Source organism: Panthera pardus, unplaced genomic scaffold, assembly GCF_024362965.1.
Source record: "Panthera pardus isolate Hobbes unplaced genomic scaffold, ASM2436296v1 HiC_scaffold_13, whole genome shotgun sequence".
NCBI lineage: Eukaryota > Metazoa > Chordata > Mammalia > Carnivora > Felidae > Panthera > Panthera pardus.
The window spans coordinates 43,960,206-43,972,537 of NW_026526688.1; the positions used below are offsets into that span (position 1 = coordinate 43,960,206).

A 12,332-nucleotide genomic window follows, 5' to 3' on the forward strand; every position below is an offset into this window, starting at 1 on the left:
GAAATGACTTACTCTGGGGTGGCATTTGAGGGCCTGGACAGCTGCCCTGATCTCCTTAATCCAGCTGTGCATGTCTTCTGGACTGTCCGCCTGCAAAACACCCATAGCACTTATGGAGAAATCTTTGGCACTGTGATTTCAGCTTTCAAGTCTGTGATTCAATTCTAAGTTTATGAAATTACACCATTAGAATTGGAAGGATCCCAGAGATCATCCAGTCCAGTGGCTTTCAGACTTTTGAGGACATTTTTTTCTGCAAACTCTTATTTGACACCCCATAAATAAAACAGCTCAAAGTGGATCTGCTCTGCAGTGGGGCAGAGGCCGTCCCGGCTGAAGCCCCACACCCCCACCCCCCACCGCCCAGAGCACAAATGGCCTCCTGCTTTACACAAAAGGTAAATGGGGCCCAGAAAGCCAAAGTTCAACGTTTATGGCTGGTCTAGATTCCAGTTCTCCTGACTCCCAATGCAGTCCCTCTTTCTACTACAGCTATCCAAACAGAATAATCCCATTTTCAACTCTAGTCCCGCTAAAGCCAAATCCTCTGCATATCCTCCAACATTCATATTATCTTTGGAACAGGGCTTCCCTCAGAACACAAATGACCCGGGTCTGTTGTGACTGCATCCAGGCCTGGAGAGTTGGTAGACTCAGGGCACTAAGCTTAACAACATGTAGGACACTGCTAAACCTTTAAAAGGCATATCCCCCAGAAATGCCCACCAACGCCAGAAGGGGGCAGCAGCGACTCTGTGACAAAAGGAAGGAAAATCCAAACACCAAGGAGCGGCAGGTGGAGCCCTCGTAATTCTCAGTGCCTTCTAGCTTTATAGGGGTTGAGTTCAAGTAAACCTAGCAAATGTTTGCTGAGGCCCTCAGTCTTACAGCATCAGGTGCCAAGCACAGAGATGGGACCAGACCAAATTCCTGACCTCCAGAAATTTCTATTCACTAATCTCTCTCTGCCCCCTGTGCCTTCCCCTAACAGTCCCACCATAAATCAGAAGTGTGCATTTGTGTGCCTATGTACGGTATATGTAAACACCACGCTCCAGCCTGCAAAACTCTCCACATACACCCCTCACTTTCTGCAGCCCCCAAATGATTCTTTTACTTTGCACTGTATTTGGATAAAACACTAGTTTTTGTTTTTGTTTTTTGGTTTTGGGTTTTGTTGTTTTGTTTTTTGGTTTTTTTTTTTAATCCTCATACTTGCATTCCTACCCCTTTCTATCACCCCAAACAAACCCACATCGGTTAGGTGTGTGCAGAAGACACTTAGGAAAGAAACAGTGTCACATCCTGGCACGCTGCGTTAATCGGGTATAGCAGCAAGTGCTCAAGGTGAACACCCCTCTCAGGCGCTAGAGCTGCAAACTTACGTGTATTCTCTCTCCACTGGGCTTTTCCCAGTTGTGTGACAACCTGATGGTTGGGTTTTCCGAGAAAAATCCATCACTAGTCCAAAAAGATAAACAGGACAAGGTGTCCAAGATCCTTCCAGAAGGTATTTTAGTAGCATCAGACCTAGCCTGTTCTGCAAGTAGCACTGCTGGGAAAATGTAATGAACTCATTTAGGTAAAGCAGTTTGAACAGTGTCGGATGCACAGAAAGGGCTTCTTAAGTATTAGTTATCGTTTTTATTATTATTACACATGGGACATGAATGAAGCCTCAAACCTCAATATTATAAATATGTTAACTGCCTTCTCCCTGAGATTTTTTTTTTCTGTTTCCTCATACCCAAACTGCACATAATTCCTACCTAAGGATGAAATTGTCAGGATCAAAAGAGATAACCTATTTGGTTACTTTGAATAGAACGAGATGGAGGTAATTAAATTGTCCATTAAGTAGAGAGACACACGATTTGGTAGGGGGCAATGTTAGACGACTGGGAAAGAGAAAGATGGCACCTGAGGAGAGACAAACGTCTCCCACATCATACAATAGGTCTGGCAAGATCCACACGACAACAGTTTCCAGGGCTACTGAGCTACTCTATCCCCTCCCACCACCCAAGCACAACACAGCACCCCCCAAGTCAAATGCTTCCCCACAAGCCACAGGCCACCTAACTGACTGTCCTTTAAAGCTCCACCAACGTATTTGTACATCTTCTCTAGGAACTTACCTCCATCTAGCAAGGAGCCACTGAATAAGAGAAAACTAGGGACCACCTGACTTACCGTCTGGGAAGTCAGACACAAGAATCAAAATCCTATAAAACACATTTAGATTGTTTCCAATTCTCCTTTAGTATAAGTAATGCTGCTATTCACACCTTTGTGCACAAAGCTTTTTTCATTCTTATGATTCTAGGAAAATTACCAAAGACTTGCGTTCTTTTAAGGCTCTGGTTACATCTGGTCAGAGGGATTTCTGGCCAACAATATAGATTTCACTTACCACCAATATATTATTTTTTTACGTGCACCCTTGCTAGAATTAAATATTACAATTTTTAAGTCTTTGCTAATATGATGGGCAAAATTATTAAATCTCTTTCTGAAAACATTTAGAAATTCAGAGATGGAAATTATTTGCTAGTTATATTTTTCCCAATTCTCTAACTCCACATATGGACATTTTTCCGTTAGATAACCTACAGAGTTAACCAGCCATGAGGAGAGTAATAATAAACATTAGTAAGCATTATTTTAACGTTTGACAAATGTCATTTAAAAATATTATTCCAATAGAAAAGCAGATATTGTAAGAAAAATTGAGAAGAAACAGACTTCCACTTTATTGAGATCACAATTATAATCTCTAAATTCCTCAAAACCTCAAAAACTGTGTGCAAACATATGGCGTATGTGTATGTCTACCTTTTATGGAAGGCTTGTGCTTAGCTTTCATCAAAACCCCCAAAATATCTTAAAATACCACCTCAAAGGTAGCTTCGTGAACCAGGGGTAAAAAAACAGTGCTGAAGTCCACACACAGCATGGAGAATTGCAAGAAGCCTAAATGATGCTTAAAACTCAGTAGAATAAAAAAGGAAGTACCATACCTATACCTTCACCTCTTCCTGGCGTGCTTAAGTGTGTGCATTTGTTTTGGGCAATTGGTTCAAAAGAAAAAGTAGGGTTTCTGTCCTTGAGGGTAGTTTTGGAGGTGAGAGGAACAAAGGGTATTAAAAGCATGAGTCACCGTATCCTGATGTTTATTGCAGTCCTACAAGCTTTTACTGAGTACCTACTATGAGCCCAGCACTGTAACAGATGCCACGGTTTAAAGCAATGAATTCCACAGGTCATCAGTAATAGGTCTCCAGTCCCTACCAGGGTGGCTTCTCCTGCAGCTGCCCAACATTTGTCTGTTCCCAACCTCTGCACCTCCCCACCCTGCCCAACAGCTAATAATCCCTGCTTTCTCCCCAGGAACCAATCCCGTCTTTAGACACAGCCTTGCCAGTATGATTGCCTAGACTGTGCACTACATAGTTCAAGATGCTGTCATTCACCCTGTAGTCTAAATTAAAACAGTAAGTATCTAACTTACTGTAAGAGCTCTATACCAACACTCTGCAATTCACATAGGGGCCATCTTATTACTACTCTTATCCTGACATAGCCCCCTAGTTCTGACAACTAGGCCTATACCAAGTTACCCAAACCAGTCTGCACTACATTTCTCATCTGGAGTAACTACATCCTCCTACCTAATACCCCTGACCTTCTATGAAAGGGAAATGGGGAAATGGTGACTGCTGCATGTCTCGTATTCCAAGGATTGAAATCTCATTTTGAACCCTTGCCCAGGACTGAGAACCTGCTGATAAGCTTGCTGACATCCCAAGCTTCGATACCTGATTACTGCCAGATCCTGGATCTTGGTCACCATGATCTATCACCCCAAGCTGATCTCCCCTAGTTGTCTATAGCCACACCTTCTACATCTTTGTGCTCTGCACCAAGCTGCTTTTAAACAACACAAGTGGGTGGGTCCTGCTCTAGCACCTGACTAGGTGACTCCTACTCAGTTCCATAATTCACCAGGTTGATGATCTCAAACAAATAGTTTGCCTTCAGACGTTCTGTCTCCTCATCTCTAAAATGGAGATGGTCTCAGACATCACTGTGAATTCAGTGATGTGCTGCCTGTAAACTACTTAGCACTGTGCCTGTGACATCTAAGTGTCCAACACAGGGTAGCATTCTCGGGCACAAATTATATAGATGTGTGACTTGGAAGGCAAATGTGACAGAAGATAAATGACCAGCACCTCAGCAGATGGCAGCCAGCCCCATTCTGTTGCCCAAGCCTCTGTCCCTGCCCAAGGAGTCTGCTCACCCTGCCTACAGCTGCCCTGGTCCAGCTTTCCCAGATAGTGAGGATATGTGGTTCTTTCAGGCAGGTTTACTGAACATCCCCTAGGAAGCAGGTCAGAATGCCACAAAGGCATGGTAGGTAAAGCTGCTGGCACCAAACTGTAGGGGAAGCCATTATATTCTTTTACCTTTCTCATGAAACACAATTTTTACTTGGAACAAATGACTGACAAACTGTCAGACTTACTCAGACTTAGGTAAATGGTGGACACTTCCTCAAAAATGAATGAAATGAGTCTGTTCAGTCAGGGAAAATCATGAAAGCATTTTTTTTTTTTTTTTTTGCAATTTTGAGCTTCCAAACAAAATTAGAATTCCAAAAGCTTTCCGTACTTAAAGACTTTATTGGGTCACCTGGGTTGGTCAGTCGGTTAAGCATCCGACTTCAGCTCAGGTCATGATCTCAAAAGTTCGTGGGTTCGAGCCCTGCATGGAGCTTGGCGCTAATGGTGTGGAGCCTGCTTGAGATTCTCTCTCTCCCTCTCTCTCTGTCCCTCCCCTACTCAGGTGCACATGCTCTCCATCTCTCTCCCTGTCTTTCTCTCTGTCTCTGTCTCTCTCTCTCTCTCAAAAGAAAAAAGAAAAAGGAAAAAAGACTTGGTTGATGATGATCGTTGTGGTGCTATTAACAAATGTGATTTTTTGATATTATATATAATAAAATGTGTCAACAATTAGAAGATCTGCATACCTCTGTGTGACCACTATTTTCCTAACGGCCAGCGCATGAAGTTACCAAATCATGCATTGGTAAAAAGGATCCATTCAAAGTATGAAACTGACCAGTGGATTTTAATGTAAAAGCATGGAAGTTTACCAATATTGATATTGGCTTCCAATTCCACACTGCACCTGAACACTAAGAAACTACCATTTGTCAAGTTTTCATATAGAATCAAAGAAGACTATCCACAATTATCTGACAAAGCTATTAAAATAGTCCTTTTTTGCAAATACGTATCTGTGCAAGGCCAGATTTTCTTCATATTCTTCAACCAAAACAACATATGGCCACAGATAGAATGCAGAAGCAGATAGGAGAATGCTGTCTCCTTTTAAGCCAGCCATTAAAGAGATTTGCAAAAACATAAAAACAATGCTACTTTTGTTGCGTTTTTTGTTTTAGAAATATACCTATTTTTCATAAAATACTACTCGTGTTAACATAACTGAGTTTTTGGTTACTATCTGAAAATAAATTAATACATATTTTTAATGACTTTTACTCTATGTTCTTCTCAGTTTTCTACTCTCTCTGAGTTAAGTGCTGTAAACAGACTTGTTCACTCATTTGTTTATTTCAGGGTGATGCTAGTATTCTTTTATCCTGGAAATGTGAGACTAGAAGGCAAACGGTGGTAAAAGTGATGAGAAGCTCTGGTAAATGTGCATACATTCATTCAGATGATGAAACCAATGTCTCTTAAACTTTGTTCTTGTTGGGATTCACATTTCCCAAATCACTCTCTCTAGTCCAAAGCTCTTACCGAGCATAATCGTTCACTTGACAAATACTTATTTAGTATCAACCATGTGTCAGGCACTGTCTACTAAAGGACCTTCATAACATGTCACCTTCAATGTCCCACAGACACTGTCAACTCAGAACCCCCAACACTAGGCTTGCCTTCACACTCACCAGTACCTCCTCGCCTGGCTGTGGTCTAAGTGATTGCTGTTGTCTGACACCCTGAGGCCCAGGCCAAACACCCAGCGGTGTCCTTGCCTCCCCATCTCCCCTCAGTCCACATCCAACCCACAACCAAGTCCCAGAAACAACTCTTCAATAGTTTTTAAGTTGTCCATTTTTCTCCATCCATCCTAGTTCAAGCTTCTTTCATCCGTCACCCAAATTACTACCACAGACACCAAACTTCTCTCTCTACCTCCTGTCTTACCTTTTCTTCATCTGTCTATACTGCCCCGGGCCTGGAAACTCACAGCCAGCACACCATTAATGTGGTTGGTTGAGGGATATCATCGCCACTTTACAGATGAGGAAAACAGGGTTTGAACGTTAGATCACTTGCCCAGGTGGCATTTTTAGAAGGCAAATTTGATTGGGCCACTCCCTGGGTTCAACCTCAATGGGACCAAACCCTCAGGATAAAATACAAGCTCTCTAATAGGGGCTATAAGGCATGGGCCCTCCACACAGGCTTCCCAGCCCTCCCTGTGCCCTGTGCTCCTTTTATCTCCAGGCTTTTTCACACATGCTGTTCTCTCTGCCTAGGCCACTCTTCTCCCAACTGACTCAGTTTAGCTGTGCCTTCCTGCAAGAAACCTCCCCCAACTCTGAGATGGGGGAGATGCCCCTTTTAGGAGTTCCCATGGCAACCACAACTCACTGTCATGGTAGCACTTACACACCAGGTTTTTTTGTTCATTTGCTTCCTTTTTTTTAATTTCCCTAGCCCCTTCAGTGAGGTCGTTCCAACCCTATAACGCATTTAGGCTCTTTTGTCACAGTCTATATGCCATGCTAGAATCACCCAACTGCCTAAGTGATTTTTTAAATTCACATATATTAAAGTTTACTCTTTATTTTTATTGCCTTCTATAAAGTTCTATTTCATATATCCACCATTAAAGTATCATACAGAATAGTTTCACTGCCCCCCAAAACTCCCCTGTGTTCAACAACCCAACACTCCTTCCTCGACCCCATCACACTGTTTTAATTGCCTGTTTACCTGACTCTCTCTCTCCAGTTCACGATCTGTTCTATTTAACACAGTGTCATCCCCAGTATGAAGCAAAATGCATGGCACTCTAAGGATACTCTACAAATACCTGTTAAATTCAAGAACTGGAAACTTTTCGAACCTACAATTTAAACCCTGTCCCTGAATGACAATGGAACCAGCTCTAACAACTCCAGCAATGCTATGCACAGCTCCCTCTTCCCCAGTGACACATGCTTGGGTGAATGAATGGAGCCAACAGGTAGTTAAGGCTGCCAGCATGTCTGCTGGGCTCAGGCAGAATGACCAGCTCAGAAGGGTCAGGACTATGGAGCTGCTGCCCAAGAAATGGGGGAGGGGTGGCCCTGTGGAACAACAGATGGTACTTAGTGGGGAGTGACACTTGGAACAAAGAAAGAGCACTGGGAACCCTGAAAAGCCTTGGCTAGGGAGCCCACATCTAAACCAACACATTGCATGGCAGTCTGAATCCCAGAAACGCGGCATTATCACGATGCTGCATGGATCAAGGCATTCTCTGTAGATTACTAGGCCAGCTTGGGTAGGGACTTGGCATTGAAAGTCTAGGCCCTGCTTGGGTATCTGCCTTTCTCGCTCCTATGATTTAAGAAAGAGCTGGGAGAACTCCAAAGCTGTGGGTGGAGGGAGAAGCTTCTGAGAGCTGAACTGTCAGAGCCCAAACAATGGCTTTCTCTGTGCAGCTGGGCTTTGCACCTGGTGCCTGCACAGGGCCCTCTGTGCTTCGGTTCTTCCGCACACAGCAATGTCCACACAGGCGGGGCTTATAAATACCCTCCAAAGGAGAAGTGAAACCACTGGCTAGTTCTCCTTTTCTCTGCTTAGTTGGCGCCCAGCAGCTGAGAGCAGCTGGTACAAACTCACATTCCCCAGTTCAGAGGCTCAACCTGTTCTTATTATTTTATGGTTGGGAAGCTTCTGGCAAACATCCTGTTTAGAATAAAATGGGACTCAGACTGACTATCAGGGGCTAAATTTACTACCCAGAAACTTCAAACAAAATAAAAGAGAAAGCAGAGGAAAGGGCAAGACCTATCGCACACCATTCACAGAAAGAGAACACAAAAAAAGTCTTCTCAGAGTGAGCCTTTTACCTGTATGTAGAAGGTCCTGGAGCTTGTTATGATTTCAAACAGGTTGTCCCTCATTAAGAGATCACTAGACAAAGAGAAAGCAAGTTACCAGGCATGCCTGCACACACACTGAGGACATGATTTATCCCAAGTAAAGGCTCCTGCGCCCTCTCCCATAGAAAGGGGGCTCCCAGGCCATTCTTCCTCCAGCCTCTGCCTCAAATACCATGACAGGGGTCTCTTCCAGCTTAACTTCCCACAGGTTCTCAGGAGGTCTTGCCATCCCCATGGAAATCCCACACACACACACACCCCACCACCAGTTCTAACAAGATAATGCTCCTTTCCCTCTAAAGCCTCCTGCCTAAGATCCATCACATCCCATACGACCTATAGTTGTGGGGGGAAGGGGCAGTTAGGGGCCAAGATGTATAAAGTTCTTTGTACAAAGCACTGCTTTAAGTGCTTTTTTCAGGGTCAAGCAGATGAACATTTTATTGGTTTTATAAATATGTAAATGTAACTAATCAATTATTAATTTTACATATTTATTAATACATAAGATATTATTTATATATAAAGACATAGAGACAGAGAATGTACCTGTAACATTTTATTAGTTTCAGGTACACAAGATAGTGATGCAGTATTTGTATATATTGTGAACTGATCACCACAAGAAGTCTAGTTGACATCAGTCACCACACATAGTTACAAGCTCTTTTTTTCTTGTGATGAGAACTTTTAAGGTCTACTCCCTCAGCAACTTACAAATATCCAATATAGCATTATTAATTATGGTTACCATACTGTACATCACATTACTAGGACTTATTTATTTTATAAATGGAAGTTTGTGCCTTCTGATCCCCTTTACCCATTTTGCCCACCCCCCACCTCCCACCTCTAACAACCACCAATCTGTTCTTTGAGTGTTTTTGAGTGTGTTATTTTATCCAATGTTTACAACAATCCAGTAAGGAACTTAAGACTTTCCCCACTTTGTGGATGAGGAAACCTAGCCTCAGAGAGGCTACGTGACTTGTCCATGGTGCCGAAGTTAGTAAACAGCAGAGCAAGGATTTGAACCCAGGTCTGACTTCAGAATCTATGCTTTTAAGTACTCCATTACCATTTGCCTCTCCTATGGGAACCAACTCTCACTTCCAAAGCCTTCCTCCCCACAAGCAGCAACCTCATCAGCTTCATTAAATTACTGCTCTGTGCCACCATGTACTGGGTTGAGACGGGGAACCAATGAGATATGGAAGGAGAAACTAGACTACTTTAAGATACTTCAAACTCGGTATGAGTTTGGGAAGAATCCTGACTTCTACAAGGAAAAAGGGGAGATGTAGGTGGTGCCCAGTGACAAACCCTAAACCGGCCAAAATTATTTGCAGTGTTGAGCGCCTGTTGTGTGTATCCAGGTGCTGTGGGCAATACATAAGGAGTGAAAGATCTAATTTCTTCCCAATAAAAGAACCAAAAAAAAATTAATAAAGCAAAACTATACAATTAGATGTTAGACTGTGTGTTCTTACGCTAAGAGTGAGAATAATTCCAAAAAAGGACTGATTGCAGGCAGAGTTGGCTTCATGAATGAGGACTTGGAAGGACATGGCAGGCACTGAGCCAGTGACATGGGCACCCGGGCAAAGGAGGAGCAAGAGACTAAAGACCCACGTGGGAAGGGACAGCAAGACAGTGTCAGAAAGACCTGGGACCAAATCCTGACTCCACTTGGGGAAAAGATATTGTAGGAATATTTTAAATCTTTGTGGGCCTTTGTTCCCCAACTGTAAAAAGGAGATGAGAAGACCCCCCTTACCAGGCTGGTGACCACAAAGATCAATGTATGAAGTACATAAGGCATCTGCTACCATGCATGTCATATAGCGGTCACTTGAAACATTTCACTGACCATTATTACTTTCTGAATGGAGATGGCTCTTCTTACTGACTAAACTGTTTTCGTTTTTTAAATTACTCACACACATACAGTACACTCATGTCATCGACTACTGAAGAGACGAAAGCAAAGCAAGGAGGAAATCCCCACCCTTGTCACATCTACTTCCCAAGCTACACGTTGCCTTTCAATTCAATTCAGTTCAATTTAATTCAAGTTAACAAATGTTTGTTGACTACGCAGATGCCCTAAAGCTTCCTAACTGGGTTTGGGGAGGCCGCACAGTCTCATAGGCCTGGAACCCGCAGAGCCTTGGGGACTTCTTTCCCTAATGATCTGAAGCTCTCTTAATTCCTTCACTAAGGATTCAGTCTGACTGTGGCAGTGAGAGACTCAGGTGAAGTACAGAGCACTCTTAGGACTCAATGCCATCTGGGCTCGCTAAGCTGCCCAACATGCCCAGGTGGCTGTCCACCTACCTGTTTGCATGGGCCCCTGTGAAGTCAGGAATCATCTCTGAGGATGCAGTCATGCCCAGTCTTTCCTCCACCCACCATCAACCTCTGGAACCACACTTCTGGAACATCCATCACCAGCCACTTTTATGGAATACAAACTGTCACTGGGAACCTCCCTAATCTCTACTCTGCAAATATCATTTGCAAGACTCAGTACAGCTCCAGTTCAGTCCCTGCTTCCTTGGGGTCATGTGGCCTTTTGTTGCCATGTAAGACCTTCCTATGCCTTCATGTGATAATAGTCTGCCTGCTGCTAAGAGCCTCCCTGATGATGTTGGTCTGTAATGCACAGTCCATGGGATGGAGAGACGCAAACAGTCTCTAAAGACTGGAGCTTAAGGGGCAAAAGGAGGACTTTTAAATGTCCAGATGCCCTTGGGTTTCTACAGTTTAGTTCTAAGGGCATCTGTATCTATATTGACTACAGGAGAGAGCCTTTGCCTATGGGCCCCAGATCCCAAAGTCCTCCTATGCACCATGGCACTCTTCCTAGTGGGAAGAGGAACACATTAAAAATACTCGCTATTCCTCTACAAGGGAGTCACACAGAGAAGCTGTTAATCACCTTTGTGTTAAGGACACATCCAGGACTTTGTCAAAAAAGGGGAAAAGGCGTAAGAAGTTCAGGGAAGAAGCATTGGAATAAGCAGTGATCTGACCAGAAGTGCTGATAAGTGAGACCTCAGGACACTGTCCCTGCTCTGAGCCCTAAGCCTCCCATGCAATGAGCATTTAATTCTAACACTTGAGAAGCATCCCAACACCACTCTCTTCTTTTTCCCACATTCTTTCTTTTTCTACATCAAAAATTATTATTTAGACTCAGCCTGTCTCCTCAGGGGCCAGAGAAAGGCAAAGGGAAAAGATGAGATGAGCTTGCCCAGTTTGGTCTCTTAGCTGCATTAGTTTGGACGCAGTAAGTGAGATGTCAGGCCCTGTCATGCTCATGGGAGAAAATTCTTAAATAGAGCCTCTGAAGGGTAGTAAATGAAGATTTAGGCAGGCAAATGGGGATTCCTATCAGAAAAAAAAAAGTAAGCAGACATGATTACCCAGATTTGACCAGACACTCATGGGTCTTAAGAACATCCTTGAGAAATATAGTGCGCAGTGGTTCTCGGTCCTGGTGGAAAAAATAAGATAGGTAAATGAGACTATCCACATAATGCCACAACCCAGCCCAGCTGATGAATGTATCTCTCTGATCAGAGGTACACTGCAAACAAGGCAAAGTCTCAAAATAACTATCAAGAGAGGAAAAAGTTCTAAGAAGATATTCTGTGGCTCTGACCACAGAGCAGCTCACTGCGTTGAGGGAGGGAGAAAGCGAAGTCCACGTTACTATTGACGTAAAGATGTACACATGGGATGGATGCTCATAAGACAGAGGCACCCCACAGGCCTGTGTGTGTGCCCACATCTCTACTCATGCACACACATGTCAGTGTCACCTGTGTGCCTCTTGCTTCCATGGCCTGTCAGAAGGGCCCCAGAATGACTACAAACCTGTTCACACTTGAAGTAGCAGAGAGTAAAGTCATCAAGTGCAAAGAAGCGACGTTTCCAGCTCTTCCGCTGAAATAAAAAGCAAGAGCAGGACATTAAGAAGAGGTCCCAGCATTCCAGAGGGTGTTCCAGTTCTAAGCTCCTGGGTACCCAGCCCAATGGAAGCTGGGCTCCCACATTCAATGGGAGAGACGGGGTCAGCAGAGGGAGAGACTTCTTCCTATTAGAGGCAGAGCCTCAGGCATGCAGGGGTGAGTAT

At 43.7% G+C, this 12,332-nt stretch overlaps 1 protein-coding gene across 3 annotated transcripts in view; it reads right to left on the reverse strand.

Moving 5' to 3' along the window:
* Positions 1 to 12,332, reverse strand: part of PLEKHA2 (pleckstrin homology domain containing A2) — a 72,184-nt gene that overhangs the window by 4,228 nt on the left and 55,624 nt on the right. For all 3 annotated transcript variants that reach the window (XM_053901060.1, XM_053901059.1, XM_019440737.2), the window contains 4 exons: positions 12,074 to 12,142; positions 11,620 to 11,690; positions 8,159 to 8,222; positions 13 to 90 (listed from right to left, as the gene is read on the reverse strand). In XM_053901060.1, coding sequence (XP_053757035.1) covers positions 13 to 90; positions 8,159 to 8,222; positions 11,620 to 11,690; positions 12,074 to 12,142 — 282 coding nt within the window. The remainder of the gene's footprint in view (positions 1 to 12; positions 91 to 8,158; positions 8,223 to 11,619; positions 11,691 to 12,073; positions 12,143 to 12,332) is intronic.